We start from the raw sequence: 26,476 nt of genomic DNA, 5'->3' as shown, positions 1-26,476 counted from the left end.
TACTTATTTATTACTCGTAATGTTAGATTCGGATTAGATAAACTCGTCTCAAGATCACAGTCAAGTAGAACTATTTAGTTCTTGCTTTAGAACTAGAAACTAATAAAGAATTAAACATTAAAGTGCTTAAGTACCTACTAAAGCGAAAAAGTTAGTTGTCAACGTCACGCCTATTATCCCCGAAGGGGTAGGTATATAAGTTCTTAAAAAGTTAGTATTAAAGTTTTTATGCAATGTAGTAAATAGTGTAACTAATAGCTAGTCTATAAATACCTAGTTAGTTTACTGACAACGTTTTTACCCAATTGTTTGGCTAAACGCATATTTGGAAATACATTCAATAGATGCCTTTAGATTTTATTTTTTAAGAATGTATCGCTCCATTTTTAAATTATTTTCCCTTATTTATCCGTATCATTTTGTGGTTACAATACTGGCCAGTAACTTCCATTAACATTATTTATTAAAACTTCCTTAATTTAAAATCCTTTGTTTATTATTTAATTTTAAGCCACAATCAAAATAAATGTTGACGTAGGTGCATCATACAGGAAAATCCAGAAACACAGAACTCGTTTTAAAACCACAGCAGCAAGAATAAATCAAAGTTAGCCACTCTTTTGAATACAATAGCTGGTTTTAAGAGGAAATCTTTATCATTTAATAATATTTCAAGCAACAGCGTAATTTACATAGAAACCTATATTTACCCATATTTGACAGTACGTTCCTACTTAGTAAAGAGTTTTTTTTATAGTAAAATATGACTTACTCGAAAACAATCATCGGAAACGCTGTAGACTCCGACGTTGATCTCTGACGAGCCCACCATGTACGCCTCATCCATCTTCAGGGCTGTCATGTTCAGCCCCTCGAAGACGTGAACACCAGGATCCTCCAACCATGACCTGATCACTTCCCGGTACCACTGCCAAGTGTCATTGGAAACACCCACGGTATCATTCATTTTTAACACAGTCCTTTAAGACTTCTTCAAGTTGAGAAGTAGTCGAAATTCTTCACTATAAATCGTTTATCATTTTTGGTGCGATGGTTTTAAAAAGTTGCGCGCGTCTGACCGGCGTCGTTGATCGTGTGTGACTGAGCGCGCGGCGTCAAGCGCGCATACAAGACCATGTAATTTTATAATAAGCTTTCTGCAACGCGATCTGGAAATGTTAACAATTGGATGAAAGTGCGACAGGTTGCATTGGCAGTGCGTTTACCTGCGCAGCCTTCTAATGGCTTGTTTGTTTTAATTACTAGCAGTGGTATCTATTCATTTATTTACTAAAACGATCTCTATTGCAAAGTCTGTAAGGTTTATTATTAGTAAATGAAGATATTAATATTTTAGGAGATTGCTCTGAGTTTGTTTTATTTCTTTGATTGTAAAGGTGACAAATATTTTCTTCTAAGTACACACAATGTATCTATTGTATGTTCTCGTTTATATTTATTCGTTTCCTCATTTTATAGCCGATGATTACATAATTTCAGCATGCTTTACGCCTCTTACAGTGATGTGTTTACATTCTTGACATGTTCATTGGTCTTACATAATTACTAGCGGACCCGACAGACGTTGTCCTGTCTACACGTTAATTTGAAAATTTTAAACTTTTTTAATAAGCTAAAACATTCTGGACCTTTTTGATGAAAATTATTATTCAAATGTTATGACAATATCTAACGTCATTAATATTTGACACTGCGATGGTAACGCCGTCCGTCGGATCCGATGTAAAACATTCCAAAATCAACAACTACTAATAAATTAAAAATTAATTAAAAAAATATTGTCCAGCGGACAAAATTGTGAATCTAAACCATTCTCAGATCCTCTTGAACACACACAAAAAGTTTCATCAAAATCCGTCTAGTCGTTTAAGAGGAGTTCAGTGACATACACACTTACAGAAGAATTATATATATAAAGATACATAGTTACATACATTACATACTAAACGCCATTTAACTCCCTGACTGGTAGATACAGATGCATACTAACTAAAATCCTCCAGGACACAACTTATTCAAAACAAATCTTATCAACCACACTCATTTAAAACCGATGGCAAAGAGCTAGTTGCAAAAAAATCAAATTGTGAAAGAAATTCTGCACATAACTATGTATAGATACTTCTTTCGTTTCATCAACAATTGTCCAATATTTCCAAAATTTCAGGACCAACAACCAAATTCCAAGGTCAGTGCTCTCAACCAAGTAAGGTCTCTCAGGATCCCATTAACATTTTATAAATTAACAGGTCCAACCTTCCATTCTTGTTACATAAAACCTGCACGGCAACTAATAAGTAAACTTGAATGATTCCCTGCATTTCCGTTGCACTTTTTCTATGGACTTTAGAGTTTAGACCACTCTCTCTAATCGTGGGTATTTTCTCATTAGAACTAGCTAGAGAAGTTATAATATTATGGCTTTTCGAAATTCATCAAAGTTTAGGTCCAAAAATATTCAATAGTAAGTAGAACCAAAATGATTGTTATTAACAAAAGCAGAGATATACGTACAAGATTATTGAAAACAATATTGTTTATAACATAACGTAACTATTCATTACATAGGTTTATAACATACTTAATTGGAACTAACAATGAAGCCAATACAAAGAGATGTCATAACTGAATTTCCCTTTAACATAATGCGTGACATTTTACGGGGAGCGCACAACAATAACAACACCACTCTCTATTTTCCAACATGCAGTCCCATACCAGTTTTCTGTGCCCATACTACAAAAACATTGCCGATTGTCCACATTAAATGTGCCACTTTCGGAGCGCTTATTTATCTACACTTTTTTACTTATAATATCATTTGGCAACGCCCAATTTGGCATCTCCCCTTTGTACTTGCTTCATGTTACTAACCGTTTATAAAGTTCTTTACATAAACAAAAACAGAGAATATTTACTAACTAAATTACCTCTGACCCGGAGCGGCTGACAGCCCAGAGGGTTACCGGGTCTCCGGCTCAAAAAGTAGGAGTAGGAACGGGGTGATTTTTAGTCAGTAAGAGTCTGACACTCCTTCTCGCTTCACCCAAGGCGGTAGGAGCTATTGCATGATTTAAAAAAAAAAACTTAACTACATCTACTTATCTCTTTGTGGAATAAAAGACTTAATTTTATACAATGCGTAGTGCGTATGATTTCCCTAAATTGATAAGATACGTAACAAAATCATATTCTTTTGTTTATAAACAATATATGATATACGCATTAAAATTGCAATGTATGATGAAATAATAACCTTTTTTTTGTAAATAATATACCTACAAGCTATTGTTTTAAAGTTAATATAGATAAAAGACAATAATAAATACATTGGCCTACTTGATAGAAATTGAGCACAGCTGCTGAAATTTATTACGTATCATAGTAGAATTATTAGGTCGACTGTAGGTGTGTACGATTCATATTTCCCTTGTGTTTTTAGACAGAATTTAGAGCTTCTGTCTGGACACTAGACGATATTTTTAATTATAAATGTTCTTTGGATAAAATAAGTTATTTTGTACTCGAACGGAAAGATGTCTAAGAATTGTTCATTCACCTTTCGGAAATTATGTTGTACAAGGGAAGGTTCATATCTGACGGAACATGCGTCGCGTATCATTCACGTAACGCCAGAACGATGACAACCAATGACAGTCTTTTTTTTTTTTTTTTTTTTTTTTTTTTTTTTTACATTTAATGGGTCGACGTTTGGCCGCTATCTCACCTGATGGTAAGTGATGATACGGCCTACGGTGGAGCACGTCTGCCCATAAGCAACCTATTCACTCGGGCCTTGAAGACACCCAAGTTATACCCATCAGGAAACACAGACTCCGGCAAGGAGTTCCACTCCCTAGCAGTTCGCACAAGGAAGCTTGAAGCGAAGCGCTTCGTGCGAGTGGGTGGGATATCTACCATGAAGCGGTTACGCCTCGCCGATTGTCTTGTGGTTCGATGATGAAAAGGACTAGGGGAATCAAGTTGTGCAATTCCCCCGCACACTCTCCGAAATGTATCCGGTAAAAAACGGAAAGGCTTGCGACCTTGCGCCTGTGTTCAAGGCTTTGAAGCCGGGCCTCCACAAGCGCATCGTCATTGATGAGCCTCTTGGCACGCCTTTCAATGTGTTCGAGCGCATCCAGCTGGTATTTGGCCGAGCCGTCCCAAAGGTGAGAACAGTACTCCATACATGACCGAACCTGCGCTTGGTACAGGCTCAGCAGTTGTTTCGGTGTGAAGTACCGTCTCACCTTCGAGAGGATACCCAACTTCCTACCAGCCAGATGCGCCTTCGACTCTATATAAGAGCCGAAGTTAAGCGTTGGCGATAGAGTTACGCCCAGAAGCTCAAGACGATCCGCTACCGGAACGGACACATTTCGGAAAGTCGGAGCCAGCGGGAATTGACTCCGTTTGGCAGAGAATAGACACGCCTGGGTTTTGGTAGCGTTGAACTTGACCAAGTTGGCGTCACCCCAATCGGAAACCGCCTTCAAGGACGAGTTCAACCGTTCGACCATGGATTCTCTTTGAGACCGGATCTGTGTTCCGCTACTCCGCGCATCGGACACATACCTTTCAACAACTGTGCTGTCATCTGCATACCCAAAGATACCGGGCTTAAGCAGGTCGTTGATGTGCAGCAAAAAGAGCGTTGCTGAAAGTACTGACCCCTGAGGGACTCCGGCGTTGATACCAAATTGGTCAGACGAGCAGCCATCGATGACTACTCGAATTGACCGATCCCTCAGGAAGTCTGCAATCCATCTGCACAGATCAGCGGGAAGTCCATATGCAGGAAGCTTGCTGATAAGGCTGTCGTGCCAAACCCTGTCAAAGGCCTTCGATATATCGAGAGAGACCGCTATTGCCTCCCCGTGCTTCTCGATGGCCTCGCTCCAAATGTGGGTGGCATACGCAAGAAGGTCCCCAGTGGATCGGTTGCGGCGAAACCCATACTGCTGATCACTGAGGAGGTCGTTACCTTCAAGGTATGCCAGGAGCCTGTTGTTAAGTACACGTTCCATACTCTTGCAGAGTATGGACGTGACCGAGATGGGCCGGTAATTATTAGGGTCGGCACGACTACCTTTTTTGGGCACAGGCTGCACGTTGGCTAGCTTCCATGCAACCGGCACTTGACCAGTCTCCAAAGAAAGTCGAAACAGGCGTGTCAGGATTGGAGACAACTCAGGCGCACAGATTTTTAAAACCACGGCTGGGATTCCGTCGGGGCCACTGGCCTTGTTCACGTCAAGATTACGCAACGTCTTATATACCTCCTTCTGTCGTATGCGAATTTTTGACATTTTCGTCTCGCAAACTCTATGGAGAGAAGGAGGCAAAGCGCCACCAGTATCAAGACGTGAAGATTCCGCAAATAGAGAAGCAAACAGGTTCGCTTTCTCTACCGCGGTGTGTGCCAGCGTCCCGTTAGGCCCCAGGAGAGGTGGGAGTGAAGGGCGGCAGAAGTTCGATTCAACCGCCTTGGCCAGGGACCAAAACGTTTTACTACCCGCTGGGTAAGAAGCCAGTTTGTTCCCTATTCGGCCAATGTGGTTGAACCGAGCCATCCGTAATGCCTTTTTGCATGACTTGGCAGCCCGGTTATAGGCTCTCTTCCTCTGAAGAATGTCGTCAGCCCTACGACGCCTGGCATCCGCCCATGCCAAGTATGCCGCATGCTTTCGCGCTTCAGCACGTCTGCAGTCGGCATCGAACCATGGACGAGTCCCACCGAAAGATGTCGCATCCGAGAATGGAATGTAGTATTCCATGCCCTGACGCAACACCCCCGTTATGGCATCCGCACAAGCTGACGGGTCCTCAGTAGAGAAGCAGACAGGCCGCCAAGGATAGGATGCAAAAAAAGATCGCATCCCATCCCAATCTGCTGACTTGTACCGCCACATCCGCCGAGATCCTCTGGGACAAGGATCCGGTGGGGAGTACGTGGATACGGATTTCACCAGACAGTGGTCAGAGCTACCCAAGGGTGAAGAAACTGACACCGAGTAGCTGTCTGGATCAGTTGTCAGCAGAAGGTCTAAGCAGTTGGCAGTGTGCGAGTCGACATCGGGCACCCTTGTGGCCTCCTGGACCAGCTGGGTCAGGCCAAGCGTTAGCGCAAGCTTACGCATTTCCCTCCCAGCATGGTCAGTGCACTGGTATGGGAACAGCCACTCCTGGTGATGGGCGTTAAAGTCCCCCAGTAACACCAACTGGGCCGAAGGGTACCTCTGCCGAGCCGCATCCGCCGTCTCCACAAGGTGTTGAGCTAATCTGGTCGTCTCCAAATCTCCGCTGTGCGACCGGTAGACACAGGCATAGAGAATTTTCTCCATCCCTGTGTCCACCAGTATCCACAAGGTTGAAAAACTGGGGTCTTCAAAGTTTCGGAGACGCCGGTAACAGATGCCGTCTTGGACGTATAGGCATACGCCTGCGCGGGGAACGAAATTGTGCTCCAGGGAAAAGCCTGGGTAGTTCAGGTATGATACGTCCGACGGACATCTGATCTGGGTCTCCGAGAGAAACAAGAGCGTGGGGTTCTCGGTCTCTAGGTGGTGATGGACCGCATTGATATTTGAGTGCAAGCCTCGAATATTTGAGAGGTGCACTTTGAGGGAGAGGGAGTGCAGCCGCTGTTGAACCCTTTTCTTTGCTCTTGTTTTCATTTTATGAGTATGAGGTTGCTGAGAGGATGGCAGTGAAATGTTCCTCCACACAGGCGACCCCAGACGCGCGCCGCAGTTAGCCACATCATTGGGAGGCCAGCCTGGAGACTGCGGGGACGCCCGAGCCCCCCCATGGATATCCATCGGGCCCTCTCGTCCGGTCGCCAACCGGCACGATGGCGTATCCATGGGATTTTTCGCTAGATGGCGGGGCAGCCTTTCACGTGTGGCTAGCACGCTAATTGGGCCCCCAACTATCTGCGGTCGGCCAGCGGTGCACCGTGCCTCGGATCCCGCTACCCTCCGCGACTGGCCACCCGATGAAGCTACACCAGCGCGCGCCAGATCGGTCTACCCATAGTGGAGCAAACATCTCGACCCATCCTCTCATACGGCTTCACCGAGCATCGTGGCGGAACACGGCTAGGCCGCTTGGCGACACGGTTTTGCTCGGTGGGTGGTTATAATGCCGTCGGCCGAAGCCTACCACCAGAGTGTCACCTGATTAGCACCACCCAGAGGCCACGTGTAGGGTTTCGTTTTTTTTGGGTGCTCTCCTACGGACGAGGGTGACTCAGCCTCCAAAAGAAAAAAGAAAAAGTCGACGTATTTTAAAAAATATTGTTATTCTCGGGGTAGTTATGACCAAAATACTATTTGCCCCGTTTTCACCCCCTTCCGTAGGGTTGCAAATTTTAACATCTTTACTATACGTGGTTTTACACTCATACAAATACATTAGACATGTTTTCACAGTTAGGAATGACCTAATTTGACTACACTATAAGTCATTACTGATTCCAATTCCACTAATCTAATATACTAACATCATCTGATACATAGATAGACAGGATGGTAAAACCGATTTCAGATAGATAGGTTAGCAATTAAAACTTCAACGTCCAATTATATTTTTCATAGCCAACTACAAGTGTATCATAAATCTTAATAATGCAACTATCGTTAATATGCTCACGCTTTCAAAATCAAGCATACAACATAATATCACGCTTGCTTTTTAGTGTTAGGTAAGCTGGAATGTGTAAAGAAAGGCCAACGTATGATAGTGCCTTTGGCATGTTAAATGTTATATATTTTACGCCATGTATATTATCTAATGAAGTCCATGTAGCTCCTCTCTTCTGTGTGCATCTTGAGGTGAGGCCTGGCGAGGTAGGCCACAAGTTCGAGGGCTGAAGAACAAGGGTTTTAGTCAGTAAGAGTCTGATAGTCCCTTTCGTTCCTATCTTTGGGTAAAAAAATCTTATGAAATCCATGAAACTGTAAACGAAATGCTACACAATTAAGATAAAGACACTACTGGAATCGCTCATATTGAAAGATGGAAGCTCTTCATGCAACGGTAGCATCGAACCCAAGTTCCTACATTATGTAGTAAAATGTGCAAGCATCGGCCTAAAGATGCATACAAAAATACGAAGCTTGTTTTAATATTTACAAACCAGTTGTCAATGACATACTCGTAAATACACAACCATTAAAATTGGGAAAGGACATGGATTTTGAGGTAAACAATAATATATTTTACATAAAATTTTGGTTGGCCATGTGTTTAAACTTCAATGTGTTTATTATCTAGTTGTCCGTGCATTTTTTAACTTCACATTTGACCTACTTACTAAGTTTACGAACTAGGTACTTAAGTCTAAAACTTAGAAATAAATACCAGATTTACTACTACTAGTTTCATAATTATGGCCACCGAGTAAAAAGTATCAGGTTCGCGTCCTGGTTAGATACCCAATAAGTAATATTTGCTTGTAGTTGTGAGTGTAGTGAGTGCATGGAGTCTAGAATCGTAGACTATTTATATGGTGCCCATCTTCTTTTACAGGGCAATCAATATCTCACTTTTTTACCATTAAACAAAGATCTTAAAAACATATTTTTAACCATCAACTGACTTTGGATAATTCTTATAAGTGCAAAAGACGCTAAAGAAAATGCAGTAAATAAAGATCAACATTTTCAAACCACGATCAAGGATCAACTGGTACATCTCAAGACCGGTCAAGCAAAGAAACCCGTCAGTTATCCTTCTAACTGGCTATTAACTGACTAACTGGTTAGATTAGATCCAATTCGCCTGTCAAGAACACGTCCTCTGATATGGTAGTTGAAGTTTATTCCTTTTTAGGGATCCTAGTCGATCTAATGTTCTAAACGGTGTCAATGACATTACTATTTTACTATTCTGAGTATAAAAGTTGAAACAAAAAATAAATGAGATCCATTTGCAGGGTTTATACCTAAAAGTGGTCTCATTTATTCTTGAGATAATAAACAGTTTTGAATTTTCAATTAAAATTGTTTTTTTTTTTAATTGCGTTGGGTGATTTTAAAAGAAAAGCATTTATTTGGGTAGGTTACCTACCTAATACTAGATTTACGTCACAATGCGTTGTTTAAAACAAATGCAACCTCTCTAAAACCTTTTGCACTTTCATTTTTAACTAAGTAAACTACATTTTCACAATTCACAAAGACATTGAGTGCACATGCACCTCTATTGAAAAATTAATCGATGTGAGCAAATATAACATTAACAACTATAATCAAATAGCTAAAAATCTTAAGAGCATCATAAAACGCACTATGTATTTAAAGTGCAATTACCTGCATCCATTATAACTAACGAACATTGCAGATATGTCAGCGTGTTTGTTTGTCATGCTTGAATGACAGATCACTGATCCGAATTCGATGAATGTTCAGAGATGAATGTATTTATGGTATTTTGGGTCTAGTTTTATTTATGAACTTATGTTTAAATCAATTCTAAAACAGAGATAGTTAAGTCACACATTTACATGTAGGTTTTATTAAACCGGCCAGCTTTACTGCTCTAACTGTGATCGGATTTATAAAACTAAGTTTCGTCTGGCCAGTCACATCAGGGCCCACGACAGGAAATAGCTTCTCTAAGGTCGCCGTTACCGAAATCGGTAAGGAGGACTATATATATATATATATATTAAACGAGTTGATGGTAACAATCAGTGCCACTTATGGACACCCATAACCAATAACACCAAGAGGATGGAGAGAGGAGGAGAACCTAGAACTACAATTGTGTTGCCGGTCTTTGGGGCAGAGGAGATTGGGTCTCCCAAAATATTATTTAGTGTTGACCAAATTGAAAGACCTCTTCCAAACGCATCAATGAAAATATATATAAGATGGCATAGTATACGCTCCGAAGGGGTCCCGGTCACATACCCAAGGGAATTCTTGGAAAAGAAACCCCAAGGGAAAAGAAAGTGTAGCCGTACTTGGCAATCCTGGCGCCGCACCGTACTGGCAGAAGCGACGAGCATCGGCATGACGTGGAGCGAGTCCAATCTAGGGACAGGATATTAACTCATATAATATTTATTAACACAGTAACATCCACGGTAAGAAGCTAGTACGCACGTATATTTTAGCACATGATTACCGCTACTCCTTTTAGTTCGCGGGTCAATTACATGCACGACTATGATTTTGGCCTTAGCAGAGGAAACGAAATACTTGAGACGTTAGTTCGACGGTCATTAGGTTGAATATCACACGTTTATTATGTTTTAGTTATCGTTTGTGCCTGGTCATGAATGTGGTGGTTCTACTGTGTCTGTGTTCGTTGGCTCTGGCTGAGGATACTGGACAGCCAGCTGGGTTGATGGCACATTGTGAGATTTTGTTACTTTTTTATGTTTTTAACTGTATCAGTAGCGTCTATGCACGCTACTCATGATGAAGAATCCTTCTGAGACTTGAAATTAGTAGAGCTTTTCTCTATTAATGTGCGGGAGTATACCATGATTTTTAGTTAGTGGTTAATGTTGTTGAATCAAAGTTTAATACTTATATATGATTTGTGAAAATATATTAAATTGGTGTTTCTGTGCTCAAAATTCTACTGGATATTCTTTCTATTGATTACATGATATTCTATTAAAACTTAAGTGAAATAGTGCTTTACCTAGTTATATTAAGATATACTTTAATCAGACAACACGTTTTAATATTTTTAAGCCTCACATGATGGCTCTAAATATTTATGCTTTGATTACCTTTGTCAGTTTTTCAATGGCTGTCCCCACTCCGTGAGCACCGTTAAAACTAGGGTGTTGACAGAGATGCAGGTTATATTATATTAAAACGTACTGGTTATTTTCAGTTCCATTCATTAAAAGACAATTTTGTGAAATTTGGATTTTATTTTATGATGAGTAAAGAAGTATAATGATTTTTAGGTCCAGGAATGAATAAAACGACTCTTCTATCAGAGAAGACGAAGAAATCTCTCTCGGTGATAGTTGTGTACCCATCCTCTGGCTTCCTGGGCCACAGGGAGACGCGATGTAGCCTGAGTGCTGAGGGAGCCGCCTGCGCAGCCAAACATATACCGATAAACGATCTCAAGAAGAGGAAAACACTGGTAAATAATTATATTCCCTAAGCCCCAAGCAATGAAACTGGGATACATAATAATACAGTGCTGCGGGTATCCATGGGCGGCGCTAATCGCTTACCATTAGGTGAACCGTCTGCTTGTTTGCCCCCTATTTCATAAAAAAAACTACGCCTAACTGAGGTTGCGGACAACCGCAAGGGTTATAGGGTCTCCAGCTGAAACCAGGAGTTGGAACAGGGTGGCTTTTAGTCAGCAAAGTCAGTCAGATGATTTTCCCTCCTCAAAAAAAGGGATAAGTCCATAATAACAATGTGAGGTAGTCTATTACCATACATAGAACATACATATTCCGTGCGTATTAAATCGGGTGACTTCAGGTCACCTTTTATAAGCAAATTGTAATTTGCTTATACCTTTAACTTTTCTTGGTAGCCACACTTGCAACTTTTCTTTGCAGCCTTTCGGAGTTCTTAAAAAATACTCGGAAAAATGCAGAACTTTCTTTTTAAAAGTCGGTTAAAAACACTTCAATCAACATTACTTAATTGAAGGACAGTTTTAGGTACCTACTTGTAGCCTAGACAAGTAGGCACGGCTTTGATATCAAATTACGGCAAAATCGAAATCAATAGGCAATCTCAGACAGCGGCCATGACACTATTCAGCTAGACTAACTAATAGGCACTACTCATTGACGATCAAGGTTCAATAGTTAATATGTAGTAAATTACATAATTCCGTTAGTATTACTGAGTTCAATGCTGGTTTTAGCCAGCTTCATCTGCTTCTATAGTACCTATCTATACGAATATACAAAGCTAAAGAGTTTGTTTGAACACACTAATCTCCGGAACTACTGGTTCGATTTGAATATTTTTGTGTTTGATAGTGCTTTTATCGAGAAAGAGCGAGTTTACCGGGGCTCCGGCTCGAAAGGCAAGATAAGGAACGGGTGGTTTTTAGTTAATAAGAGTCTGAAACTTCCTCTCGCTTCGCCTAAGCCAGGAGAAGATACGGAAAAAGGCTGATTCTTATTTAGAGGATCCATTCTATTCCAAGTTGGTAAATTCACAGTTTAAAGGTTTCCAGTTTCCACCAGAGACAAACTTAAAAACAGAAAAACAACACTCCGGTATCCGGCCAAACATTTGCTGAATTTGATCAAACAAACAAATATTATGGAATGTTTAAAATGTGTTATTGACAAATCCAATGACGAATAGTACGTAAAGGAAGTTCACCTGTACCCTTCAACAATATTTACGCAACATTATACATAATATAATCGTGTCGTGGTGGCCCGGAGGTTTAAGACACCCGCTTCTCATGCATGAGGGGTTCAAAACCTACCAACGGCAGGTACCCAATGTAATGTGACATTTTCCGAGTTACATATACTTTCTAAGATTATTTGGACACCACTGACAGACGGCATCGTGAGGAAACCTCTGGAGAAAGTCTTAAATCGCCAACCCGTATGAGCAAGCATATTTATGCTTGCTCATACGGGCTTGAGCAAATGCTCATACCTTATCCGTACGAGTCTCCGTACGGCCTTTAGTCAACAGTGGTCATTTATAGACTGTTGATATTGATGTGATGATACATTTAGTAATGTTTTACCTAGTGGTCTAATTGCAACATAACTTAACTATTTTTTTAAATCGTCCAATTACTTTTCTCGTCTTGGGCGAGGCGAGAGGGAGTGTCAGACTCTTACTGACTATAAACCACCCCGTTCCTACTCCTGCTTTTCAAGCCGGAGCCTAGCCTCCGAAAAAACATAACTTAACTTGGACTTTTGATTTTGCAGGTGATGATCAGCGGATACATGGACAGTTCGTTCTCTCCGATAGTGCGGACCTTACTAGCAATGTACCTCGGCCTAGGACGAAACGTCATCGTTCTGGAGATATTCCCCATACTAGTGAGATCTTATCCTATGTAAGTAACAGAGTATTAATATTAACCTTATATTCCTAGAGAGTCGAGAAATATACCTAGTATTTAAAAATATACCGGAGCTTCGGACTACCTAGCGGGTTTACCGGGGCTGCAGCTTAAAGAGCAGGAGTAGGAGCGGGGTGGTTTTTAGTTAGTAAGAGTCTGACACTCCCTATCGGCTTACTCTCGGCAGGAGAAATCGTTGGAGGTCCCCCCCCCTAAAAAAAGGATGAGACTCTACCGAACCCGGGAACAGAATCATTAAACCACGCATCATCAATTTATTCACCATTTAAGCAAAGTGACGAGGAAAACACTACACTTGGTACCTATTAAGATTATTTTAAGCTGCCAATTAGTCAATATCGTGGAACAAATTCAGTGTTATTCAACGGCCATTTCATTAAGGACCACGCCATAAAAGGTAGTGAGCAGAACAAGTCATTAATCTACAAACAGGTTGGAGGCAGATTTTCAGAATGTAAAACCTGTTTTATATGATTTTTTATTCTATTTACACTTTCCTGTTGCACTGATGAAGATAAATGTCAAGTCTAAGCATTTATTTTTTTAAATCGTCACCTTCTGCCAGTGGCTTCGTCCGCTGTGGGATAAAAAGTATCCTATCCCCCTCACAAGTAGGCTCATATCCTGTGTGCATACCAAATCTCATCATGGCAAATCCGTTCAATAGTTTCAGTGTGATTGATGGACATGACATTCACCCCTCAAAATAAAAAAAGACCATGTAATCACACTAATTAGTTTTAATCCATCTATGAAGTCAAAGTATTGTGTAAAACTGACTTGAACATCAGCAGTCGTCTACTATTCCTTTGCAACAGTTCAACAGTCTAGTCTAGCCAAATTAAATGATTTTATTTATGTATTGAAATAGCTCTCTTACTCTTGACAAAAAATATCTAGCATCCAACTTTCAATATTTAGGAACAGCTAGGCTATTCTGTCAATTCGAACTTTCAAAGTGAACTCGATCGCATTCTAACCCGTCATTGGTCGATATTATCCTCACAACCAATAACATGGCGGTCTGCAATCGAATTTACTTCAATCTTTCGTATTGAAGTTACAGAATAGCCTAAGTATACGAGTATCTACGCAGATATCTAAGGATCGCAGATCCACGCAATATACAATGTATTTTCTATTGTGGTCTTATATACCCGGTTACCCGGCGAAATACGAAAGGTTGAAGACGACCTTTATAATCAAACACTATTTAGCCGTACTCTTCAAGGAAATAAATACTCCAATTAAAATAATTGTGACAAAACTCGTACCTATGAGGCTACTGATAAATCATTTAAATATAAACATGCATAATTTCCTGAACACGTTTAACGCTGTGGTTAAGTTTCTAATTTATAAATATAACATTTATATTCCCATGAGCTCTTAATGAGCTGACAATAAAGCAAGGGTCTGATAGTGAGCGAGTAGCGACTAGGTGACTAAACCAACCAACATGCGAAATATGTCTAAGTTTAGATCTTTACTAAATTATTTCCGTACTCAGAGTCATTTAATGATTACTTATCTCAGTCCTTAGCAATTGATTTCGAACAAAACGTTGCTAAGGAATAGTTTGAGTAAACATTAAATGACTGAGTGCGGCAGTATGACCTTAAATACTCTCTATCGATTTGATTGATTCTCTCTACAACAAATAACAACTCCTCGAAAATATTTACTGTAAAGTGCAAGTGGCTTCGCCAGCGTCCCAGAGACATGAATAGGTAAGTCTTGGATCCCGCAACGAAATAAATCAAAAGATATTACTAGAGGAATACACAAATAAAACGATAGTTTCCACTTCCCTCGGTGAATTTAATGCAGGAGACAGAATGACTGAAGCCTAAAGGCACAAAGGGACACCTTGATCAATTATTATACAGTATCTTAGTATTACTAAAACTACTCGCTCACTAAGGGACCAAGTCTCTACCCTATGCAAGTAAACATATGTGGTATCTCCCGGTGGAGCGCACCATTTTTTATCTCCGTTCGTACACGCGAAAGGAAACACGTAATTTGCTGTCTCGACGCACTCAAGACTTGTATTGAGATGAATACGTATACCGTAAAACATGGCAACTTTACCATATTTTGGAACAAAAATCGAAATATATTTTTAACCATAAGACGCATAGAAACCAAAACTATATATTTAGAATTGTAGTCTATCTGGCTCACTTTACCGTAATCGTCATTATATACAAACGCTTACTTTAGCCGTAGTAAAGAAAAAACAACATGGGTAAAGATACCAAATTTTTGGCAACTTTACCTACGCGCCGTATTCATCGTGTATTGCATATTAAAGAGTTGTTGAGGTACAGAGGGCTTCATCTAGGACCTCTTCGTATTATAATGCAAACAATATGAGGAAATCTATAAAGATAACGGCTACACAGACAGTCGGGAAAGTTGCCACGGGTTTCATCGTAATTTACATACAAATAATTTGTTACGCTCGGGGTTGTCAAAAAATGAGAATTATTTTTATGACATGTATATTTAAAAAAAAAATATAAACCTTAAACCTAAAGTAAAAAAAAAGCATAAATATTGTTCCCTTTTAAACTAAATTAAGTTCTAAAATTTTAAGTATTTATGTTTAAAATTGTAAAAAAAGGCTACAAAATAATGTTTAATCTTTTGACTTTTTAATTTTTTGACTTCACTATCTCCATAGCTAATTTTAACATTACTTTTATATTGTCTAACTCCGAGTTATCTGCGGTTTTGTTTCATGTGAGCCATTTTGGCTCTAAAACAAAAGGTATTATTAAATACATTATAACTTATCATCCAGGATATTCACTATTATGCTGGGAAATTTAGGTATTTGAAAATGGTTACATACACACAAACAAGAAAAAAAACATTTATTGCCAACCCTAACTGTAGGTAAAGTTGCCACAAAGCAGGCCGTGGCAACTTTACCTAACCTGTGTCAACATTACCGAAGCGATTATTTATCAATAAATTAAAGAAAAAGCAATTGCTGACATTACAACAGTAATCCCAACTATATTATACATTCAAGATCAAAATTTCACTCACCTGTGACATATAATTAAGGCTCTGTGAGCACAATTTAGGAACTACTAACTTTTAGCACATTTTCACGCACTACACTGTGACGGCCATTACTGGCATAATAGCAGTCTTGCGTCTACGCAAAATATAGTAAATATTTCCTTTTAATGTCTAAAAAATACAGTTGCGCGTGAGCAGCCGAGTCGGACGCACACGATTGGAACGTCGGACTGTAATTACTATCGCGCGGCGTGTTTTTTTTACGTATACCCTCTTAATTATAATGTTAATTTTAAATGGATGAAATACATAATAATGTGAGCTCGTGTGACTCAAGTGATAATGAAACGTTGGAAAAGGACATAGTTATAGAAAGTGAGCAACTACTTAGTTCTGCGTCATTGGAGGAGATGAAGGAGAGTGAAGAGTGTGATCAACAAGTTGGAGAGAAGAGAGTGCGACAGGAGGAGGAGGAGGAGGAGATTGTGGAGGAAGATGACTTTGTAACAGTAATTAGGCAACATAAAAGACCGAATAGGAAAGACTCGTTTAACAATAGTTTAACGGGTGGAGAAAAGAATACTGAAGAGGAGAAGTGTATAATATGTGTGACCGGAAAAGAAACTTTGCCGAAACAATTTGGAATGGCTAAACTATTACAATCATGTAATATTTCAAATATAGTTAAAATGGTATATAAAAGCGCATTCAGGGTTTTAATTCATTTCGAAAATAAAGAATGTGCTACAAAGATGATGAATTGTGAAAAGATTACCAATTTAGGTTATAGAATACAGATGACTGATGAAGTAAGTTTATGCTATGGTACCCTGAGGCAAGTAGATTTGGAAACAGATGAGAAAGAAATTCTTGAAAATGTTAGTTGTGAGAGTGAAATTATATCTGTTAAAAGACTTAAAAAGCTATCGGACAGTGGAGAATGGATTGATTCCGAAACAGTCAGAATATGTTTTAAAGGTGCCATTTTACCACCGTACGTATACGGGTACGGTTGTAGGTTTAAAGTGGAACCTTACACGTTTCCAGTGTCACAGTGCTCCAAATGTTGGAAATTCGGTCACCTGTCTAGATCATGTCCAACTAATAAAACTATATGCCCCAAGTGTGGCAATCAACACCCAAACTGTGAAACAAATGAGTATGTATGTGTTAATTGTAAAGGACCACACATGGCAATGCATAAAAAATGTCCTAGCTTCATAAAAGAGAAAAGAATTAGAGATATTATGACCAAAGAAAATTGCACTTATAGGAAAGGATTGGAATTATATCTTAAAGAAAGAGGGACTCAACAACTAAACACTACTATTAGGAATACAAAGAGTTATGATAGTCCTGAAGGCTTAGAAAATCAGAATGTAAATTATACACAGACTAAAACATACAAGGATGCGGTGATTGCAAAAACAAATAATCAAAGTTCAAGTTCTGCACCGGGTAATATGATGGAAATAGACAGTTCAGAAAAGAAAAAGAATCAACAGAGATATATGCCGAAGAAGAAACATATAGAAACCAGCTTTATAAGGAGTGACAAGGAAAAAGAAATACACAATACACAATCAGAAATCACAAGTAAAGAAACTGAAAACACAGACAAGACATCCAATACAAGATCTAAGCTAGATTTTTATAGTTTATACAGAAAAGTAAGAGATATTTGCCTCTCTGTCGATAGTTGGCAGGTGAAACTACAGGAGTTAGCCAAAATTTTGTTCGATGTATTAAGTGAATTAATTTTTAAAGTGTTTAAAAGTGATGATGTATGGAAAAAAATAATATTTATGTTCAACAATGGCTAACGATAATAGAAATAATAATGTATCGCTTCATATTGTACAGTGGAATGCACGCAGCTTGATGCCTAAACGTAATGAATTTGAACTTTTAATAGCACAAGAAAAAGCACACATAGCACTAGTAACAGAAACCTGGTTAGAACCCGATACACATTTCAATGTAAGTGGATACAATACTTTAAGAAGGGATAGGCCAGATGGTTATGGTGGACTAGCTATTTTAATACATAAATCTATAAAAGTGCAACAGTGTTCGACTTACATAAATAATCCTGGAATAGAAATTATGAGCGTAAACCTTGTAAATTGTAATGAAATTAAAAATATAGTGTTAGTATACTGCCCTTCTTCGGTTCGTACTTGCCTCTCTGACTGGGAACAAATATTTTCATTATTTTCAAGCAAATGTATTATTGCTGGAGACTTTAATGGGCACCATGCAACTTGGTCCTCCAAAACGGATGCCAGAGGAATTCAATTGTATGATACGGCTTTAGACTCAGGGTTTATTTCACTTAATGATGGTAGTATGACAAGAGCGGCATTAGTTGATGGAGTTGCACAAAATACTTCTCCTGATGTTACCTTTGTATCTACCGATTTATCTGTTTTATTGGGCTGGAGGATTATAAATGAAAATCTAGGTAGTGATCATCTGTTTATAAAAATATCATATAAATATAATAGTAGCTTAAACCCGGTTGTTACAATTAAAAAGCGGAACTTCAAACTAGCAAAATGGTCAAATTATAGTGAGGCCTTAGAAAATTCTTTAATACAAACTGTAGTCCCAAGAAATGTACAATCTTTATATGATAATTTTATAGAACAATTAAATAAAGCCGCTGATGAAAATATTCCCTTTATCAAACTTAATAGTAACCCAAGTAATGGTTTTCGTCCAAAATCGTACTGGAATCCTAATTTATCCCGTTTGGTAGCACAGCGTAGACTGGCTTTAAAAATATTTAGGAGAAATCCCACACCAAATAATTTAAGTGTACTGGAGCACAAAACAGAAGTTGCTAAGAAAGCCATCAGTCAAGAGAAGTCTAAAGATTGGCGAAATTACTGTAGTAGCGTTAATGAACAAACATCTAGTTCTGAAATGTGGAAACGTATGGGTTGGATTAAAGGACGTGTGTCGCCCAGATTATCTGTTTCAAATGAACACAAGGTTGAACTTCTATGCAGTCTCGCTCCAGATTACGTCTACCCAAAACAGCAGCAGTTTAACTCAAATAATGCAGTACTAGAAGATAAATTTACTTTACAAGAAATGATAAATTGTTTTAAACGAAAAGACACTGCGCCTGGGACTGATGGGATTACATACTCGCTGATATTTTATTTGTCTTCTGTAAGCAGACAATATTTACTAGAACTATACAATCTTATTTTTAGCACTGGTATTATTCCGAAACAATGGCGGGAGATAATAGTAACACCGATACCCAAGTCCACACCAAATAATAATAATATTAAACTAAGACCTATTTCTTTAATATCTTGTTTATGTAAAATTTTCCACTCAATGCTGACAAAGCGGCTTGAGTGGTACATTGAAAAAAATATGCTTTTATCCAAATATACATCTGGTTTTAGGAGAGGACAATCTTGTCAGGACTGTTTAGTTAAGTTAGTTAGTCAAATTTACACAGGATTTTCACATAAAACTCCAACAGTAGCCTGTTTCGTTGATATCACAAATGCTTATAATAACGTGTTAATAGATGTGCTGGTAAAAACTTTAGATGATATAGGAATCGGAAAAACTATTTGCCAATATTTATGGAATTTCTTGAGTGAAAGACATCTTATGATAAAAGATGAAACAGATGTAAGCAAATTCTTCATAAGATGTACTGACAGAGGATTAGCTCAAGGAGATCCAATTTCACCTATACTTTTTAATATTGTAACAATTAAATGTTTCCATGAAATTCAAAATATTAATATGTGTCAATACGCAGATGATTTTGTATTGTACCAAACGTCTAAAAATTTAAAACATGTTCAACGTACACTTCAAAAGGCGCTAGATAAATTTTGTTACGTTTTAGATGAATTAGGTTTGGAACTATCGGCTACTAAATCTAAAGTATGTATCTTTAACAGAGGTTTTAGAAGTCCAAAGGTAGAACTAAACATAAATAATCATAATTTAGAAAAAGTTGACAGTTACAAATACTTAGGAGTATGGCTTGACAGGTCCTTACGCTGGAGTAAACATATTGGCACAACTGTAGAAAAAGTTCAAAGAAACCTTAATTTGCTTAAAGTCTTGGCGGGTAGATCCTGGGGATTGCATCCACAACATTTAAGACATATTTATATAGCTTTGATTAGAAGTCGCATAGATTATAGTTCTTATTTATATGATACAAGTGCAAAATGCCACTTAGAAAAATTAAATAAACTACAAAATCAAGCTTTACGTATTATAGGGGGTTTTATAAAATCTACTCCAATACATGTTATGGAGAGCGAGCTTTGTGTGGTTCCACTGTACATACGAAGAAAATATTTAGCTTATAAGTTTTGTCTTAAAGCTAAATCTGTAGAAAATAATATAACTAATAGTCTATTAGATGAACTATATAATCTTCGCCAAAACAGTTACTGGCGAAATAAGGTAATTCCTTTATTGGCTTCATCATTTAATGAGGTTAAAGAAATTGAGGTAGCTTCTTCCTACCCTTTATTTATGTTCACCTTGAGAACATGGGTCACTAACATTAATGTGAACGAAATTATTGCTTGTGATTTAGAGTCAGTAAAATCGCCAAAGGGATCCTATGATTGTAACGTACTTAAATATGAAGTGACTAAGGAATTATGTTCAAAATATTACGGCTGGTTTACTATATTTACGGATGGGTCGAAGGGTGTAGAAGGCCGCGGTGCAGCTTACTATATACCCAGCGTGGATGTAGATAGTCTAAATAATAATTCCTTTAAAATTAATAAACCTGCATCCATAATGACGTTGGAACTCGTTGCAATCTCAGAGGCATTAACATATGTGTTAAATTGTCAAAACAGAAGTACTGTCATCTGTACTGATAGCAAAAGTTCGCTTCAGCATATAGCTCGATGCGCCTCTGGCCACAGAGGTGTTTCGGTAGCATATGACATTCTATCCAAGATAGACGAACTTATTCAAAAAGGTGTTCAGCTGAGATTGCAATGGGTCCCATCCCATATAGGAATACAAGGGAACGAGAAAGCTGATATGTTGGCAAAACATGCTGCTAAACATGGCAGAGAAATCAATATTATATTAGATTATTCAGAAAGATTGCCTAAATTCAAAATTATTTGTCATGAAAATTGGAAGGAACACTTTGACAGAATGTCAGTTGAAAAAGGAATCTGGTACAAGACCATTCAAAGTCAGCCTCCTCGCTTTCCCTGGTTTACAAGCAGTCACTTAAGTAGAAAATTAGTGGTTACAGCACACAGAATCAGATCAGGACATATTCCATGTAACAAGTTTGCTTTTTTAATGAAAAAAATAACATCCCCAAATTGTGAAGTGTGTGGAGTTATAGAAGACCTGCACCACTTGTTGATGGAATGTGTCCGATTTGAGTCTGATAGAAGTACGTTGTTCAGGGCTTTGAAGTTGAACAAAAACGATATAGGCACATTCCACAAGATATTAAGTCAGCCAGCTAGTGATGATGCAAGAAAGTTGTTCAGCTTCATGGCCTTGATCAATTGATTCCGTTGGTTTGATGTATAACTACACTGTATTAGGGTACGATGGGACTGACATACACTGTGCGTTATAAAAGTCCCTAAAAATTCAAAAGAATAAAAAAAAAAAAAAAATGTCTAAAAAATACTACTATTACAAAACAGAATTCTAGTGGGTAGATTTTTAGATAAATGAGTTTATACTGAATACCTATAGTATGGTAAAGTTGCCAAGGGTCTGGTAAAGTTGCCATAGTTTACCGGTACTTAAAGACAGCCACAGAACATAATTTTAAAACGACAGGATTTATGAGAATCGATTGATTTAATGCAGTTGGTAAAATGCTTGTTGTAACTCTACTCTTTCATGGTATCATTATCTCTAGTATGAATTTGCTTTACGTTTGAAATAATCGAACCGAGAGCGCGTTCAACGCTCTGATTGGCCGGTTCGAATAAACCAACCAATCAGAGCGCCGAACGCGCTAATTTCGATTACTTTAACGTAAAGCAAACTCATACTAACGGTACATGTGTCACTAAATTCGTAACAATTTTGTTTTTTTTGTGTCTTCAAACATTTTCTACTGTTTTATGTAGTCTTAATAAAATTGATAAGAGTCCTATTACATGTCTATCGCAACTACCAAAGAAAGAAGTCTCTGATGTCACTATGACTTATTTATAATCGTTTTTAAATTCCTTCTTCACATATCCACAGAGCTGCCCGCGTCACGAAACCACTAGGCAATCTACTAGGAGAGTTCCTGGCCTCGCTGACATCACGAGGACTGTCTCCTAAGAAGCTGGAGCTGGTGGGAGGCAGTCTGGGCGCCCACATCGCGTCGTACGCAGCCGACACGTACAGACTACTGACCGGCCGACGACCCGCCCGTCTTACAGGTTCTTTGTACTTTAGTTTTAAATTTTTTAATAGTAGGTAGGTGATCTGTAATGAAAACTGTTAGTATTTTTTGGGTAGATAGTTAAGAAGCAAAATTAACTCGTCGTATATGTTATATAGTAAAAAAGTAGTTTTGTTACTATATATACGATTTATTTATTCATCTTTAGAATATAGAGGATTTATTTTAATAGAAATATAATAGTCTTTGATGTTAGTTTGTATCGTAGTAACTTCCTACTGAGTTACCTACCTTTGTTCATTAGGTCGATTAATTGGATTCATGTGCATATTGAAAATCAAGGTAAAACTTGTTGCACACTCAATATACCTAGTCTCATCTTCCCCGTATGAGTTTGTTTTACGTTTAAAGCAATCGAAACGAGAGCGCGTTGGGCGCTCTGATTGATTGGTTCATTCAGAGCACCGAACGCGCTCACGTTTTAAGGGTACAATGTACTAAAACTCAACTCAATACACAGTATGTAACTAGTAGAACCAGTAACAAGCCTACCTGTTTATCCAGGACTGGACCCGGCCGGCCCCTGCTTCCGCAACGTGCCGCCCACGGCGCGCCTGCACGCGGACGCAGCCGAGAGAGTCGACGTCCTCCATACAAATATTGATGGGTTTGGCATACCCGACCGACTAGGACATGTAGACTTTTATGCTAATGGAGGTGGGTTGTGTGACGAAAAACTTGTGTCAATGATTTTACGAGTGTATTTTAAAACGTTTAGTGACATGACAAAGTCTCTTTATCCATGTTTTTCTAAATATGGAATGATGAATCTAATTTGGATACCAATGTCTTTTTTGAGGGGTCATCTAATGACTTCTCGAGTGAGAGTCAGACCCTTACTGACTAAAAATCACCCCGTTCACTCATACTTCAAGCCGGAACCCCAGTAACCCGTTATGTGGTTCGCAGCTCCGGATACCTATGCCTAAACTCATAATATCTACATAATTATTTACATAGGTGAAGATATCATTTTAATTTTTAAAACGATCTATAAAAGAAATCAATAACGCCTCATTAATTTCAGGTGAATACCAACCGTACTTAAAAGGAGACTTCATAATGCCGTGCTTCCAACTCTGCAGCCACGTTCGATCAGTGTTCTACTGGTACCTATCCTACAGCAACCCCGACAAATTTATCGCAGTGCAATGCGACTCAGTCGCAGACGCAAGACACGGTAACTGTTACGAAGGAACATTACGGACTAATGCTTTAGGCCCAAACACGAACTTTAGTAAGACAGGAGTGTTTTATTTACCGACTGATGCAAAGTCGCCTTATTACTTAGGGTTGAATGGCTTAAAGAAGAGGAAGTATGATGTTAACGATTACCTCCTGATCCCTGCACCTGATGAAGATATAACTATTTAAGACGTATATTAGGATAGAGAGATAGAGATATATTTAGATATACAAGCGTTATAATATTAGGGACAGTGTACATCGGCGGAGAAGCTTGCCTGCGCCTACTATTTTCGCCTCTCTTTAGCATGCCGTTTTCATCCGTATGCAATAGTAGTAAAGGTTTATTTTAAATTGATTTATTCTCAGTATCTTCGCCGTACCTCCGTCGGTGTACACTGAGCCTTATGGAGTAGGTTCGAGGGCCTAGTCGGAGTTTGTTTTACGTTAATATGTTACGTCGAGATTTCTTGGATTTTCAATAGATTTTCATTTTCTTTTTTGAGAACAAAGTTGGAAATCATCTTGTAAACTGATTACGATTAGCTAGAAATCACACTTTTTAAAACCTATAATATGATATTGTTATAAAATATCGTATTTATGTATGTATGTGTGTTTATATCGATTTGAAAGTCGAAATTCGCCCACCATTTTAGTACCTGAATTTTATAGATTGCGTGCGATGCGTGCGCATGATTGGAATATGTCAATAATCACTAACTTTGTAATAAATGTGCAAGGGCATATGAATAAAAGGCCTTAGAATTTTATACCTGACTATACTTAGAAGTTTCACTAGAATAAGATCGAAGAATTATTATTAATCATTAAATTTGATCTTTATTGTCCAAATAAATAAGGTACATTTTTATGTGAGTATTGTAAGGTTAATTTTTATTTGTTTTAGTAATTATTGCTTTCTACAGTTGTTAAATAAGGTAACGTTTTGTGTGTAAATAAATAGTTCTTAGAACTTAGAATGAATTGATTAATGAATATGAACTATATTGTACAAGTTAATTATTATTTTATAGCCTTACTCACGTAATTGTTTGACGAGGAACTCCACTAGTTTCAAGCCATGCTAAAGGCTTATATTCATGAGCAGCATTTCGCGACACACGATGTGACTATGCTTACTCGGATCATGAATATGAGCCTCCAGCATGACTTGAAACTAGTTGAGTTCCTCGTCAAACAGTTACGTGAGTAAGACGATAACATAATAATCAATTTAGTATGTCTCACGAAAGTTATAATAAAATTATTGTACAAGTTGTAAGGTAATTTTAATGTGATATGAAATAAAAACAAAGTAAATAATACAAGAGCAATTTTATTGTAAATTTCATCACAATACGCATTAACAACAACTAGTTATTATGTCCCAGTTAGGCCGACAGAGCTTCGGTACAAAATCTATCTACGTAGGTATGTACATTACGCCGTTCCGTCGAAAACCGTTGCGACTGCAACATTGGAAGCCATCAATACTAAAATTAAATATTATGATATAAAAACACTACTACGAAATTCGTGTATTACATTTAATTGATATAACCTTACTTAGTTACTGGCTGATTTCAAAACTTCATTTCCAAAAGACTACATACAAATATCGCCCGTAAAAGATTTGCGCAAACAAATGTGAATAAAAAATAATATCATCATCAGCAGTATTGTAAAAATATATCTTAAATATCGGTCGTTATTACATTTCTTTTTTTTCCAATAAATAGTTAATCTATTAAAATAACCTATTATACATAGTGTTTTAGAATAAACGTCAAACCTAAGGGTTTTGTTTCAAGCCAAGAAACTGTACAATTTTAGTATTTCTGGAAGTTACAAAAGTGGTTTACTCACGAGTCAAATCTATTTACTAAAGAAATGCTAATTTCCAAAAATAAAAACAATAGCTTTTCAATAGGGTAGATGACTAATTTTTATTTGTAGATTATTTTAAAACATTCGACACGTATTTATTATTTTCTTACGGAAACAAATACTATCAAAGATGTGTTGTATCGATTTGAAATATCGCGTGACGTCACTTCTAGATACATTTTATACGTAGAAATGACATATTTGCTCCCACTCCTAAACTTTGGTTCGTTTTATCTAAGTATTATTGTCTTATACGACAAATTAGAAAAATACCTACGTGTCTAATATTTTTTCATTACCTAACTGACGAACTAAATAAAGATTTTAATTATCATACCCCGTCATCATCCTTATTACAAGGTCTAAATGAAAACCTAACCACAAAAATTTAGCGTTTATTCTAAAACACTATATAAACAATAACAATCAAATAACACAGATATACGAATAAAGCGTTATATTTCATTGAAACCAAGCGAAAGTAAGGACGAACACGGCCAACACTCCGTTCAGATCTTTAAATAATATTCTATAAAAAATAATGTTTCTAAATCATCTGTGCCGTGTATAATGTTTATGTACCATTGACAGGCTGTTAGGCTTTAAGATCGGTATATAACTAAGGGAAAATGCGTCGTAATGGCAGAACATACAAGTTTATTTCATGTATGTATGTAATTAGATTTCCACCTGCGTGATTTAAATCATAATAAAGCAATACGCCTTCCTAGGGAATCACACTATCTTAGAAGAGAAGAAGAGTCCCTCTGTGACTCGAAACTAGTAGAGCTTTTCTCCATTAATGTACGTAAGTAAACTGTGATTTTT

The 26,476-nt window shown here is 37.9% G+C and overlaps 3 protein-coding genes across 4 annotated transcripts in view; 2 read left to right on the top strand and 1 right to left on the bottom strand.

Moving 5' to 3' along the window:
- The window catches only part of LOC118263480 (heparan-alpha-glucosaminide N-acetyltransferase), a 32,603-nt gene extending 31,483 nt beyond the window's left edge, over nt 1-1,120 (bottom strand). For both annotated transcript variants that reach the window (XM_035575503.2, XM_035575504.2), the window contains exon 1: nt 773-1,120. In XM_035575503.2, the coding sequence (XP_035431396.1) occupies nt 773-967 (195 nt within the window). In that variant the 5' untranslated portion in view covers nt 968-1,120. The remainder of the gene's footprint in view (nt 1-772) is intronic.
- LOC118263336 (TBC domain-containing protein kinase-like protein) overlaps nt 1-26,476 on the top strand; it is a 235,710-nt gene that overhangs the window by 174,788 nt on the left and 34,446 nt on the right. The gene's annotated exons all lie outside the window — the stretch shown is intronic.
- On the top strand, nt 10,174-24,674 carry LOC118263616 (lipase member H-B-like). The gene is made up of 6 exons (XM_035575711.2): nt 10,174-10,390; nt 10,958-11,142; nt 12,932-13,062; nt 22,369-22,550; nt 23,078-23,230; nt 23,601-24,674. The coding sequence occupies exons 1-6, from the start codon at nt 10,309-10,311 to the stop codon at nt 23,945-23,947; spliced, it is 1,080 nt and encodes a 359-aa protein (XP_035431604.1). The 5' UTR covers nt 10,174-10,308; the 3' UTR covers nt 23,948-24,674.

This window comes from Spodoptera frugiperda, chromosome 27 (assembly GCF_023101765.2).
Source record: "Spodoptera frugiperda isolate SF20-4 chromosome 27, AGI-APGP_CSIRO_Sfru_2.0, whole genome shotgun sequence".
NCBI lineage: Eukaryota > Metazoa > Arthropoda > Insecta > Lepidoptera > Noctuidae > Spodoptera > Spodoptera frugiperda.
Note: the sequence above shows the minus strand (reverse complement) of the source record. Positions and strands in the feature narration are given on the sequence as shown.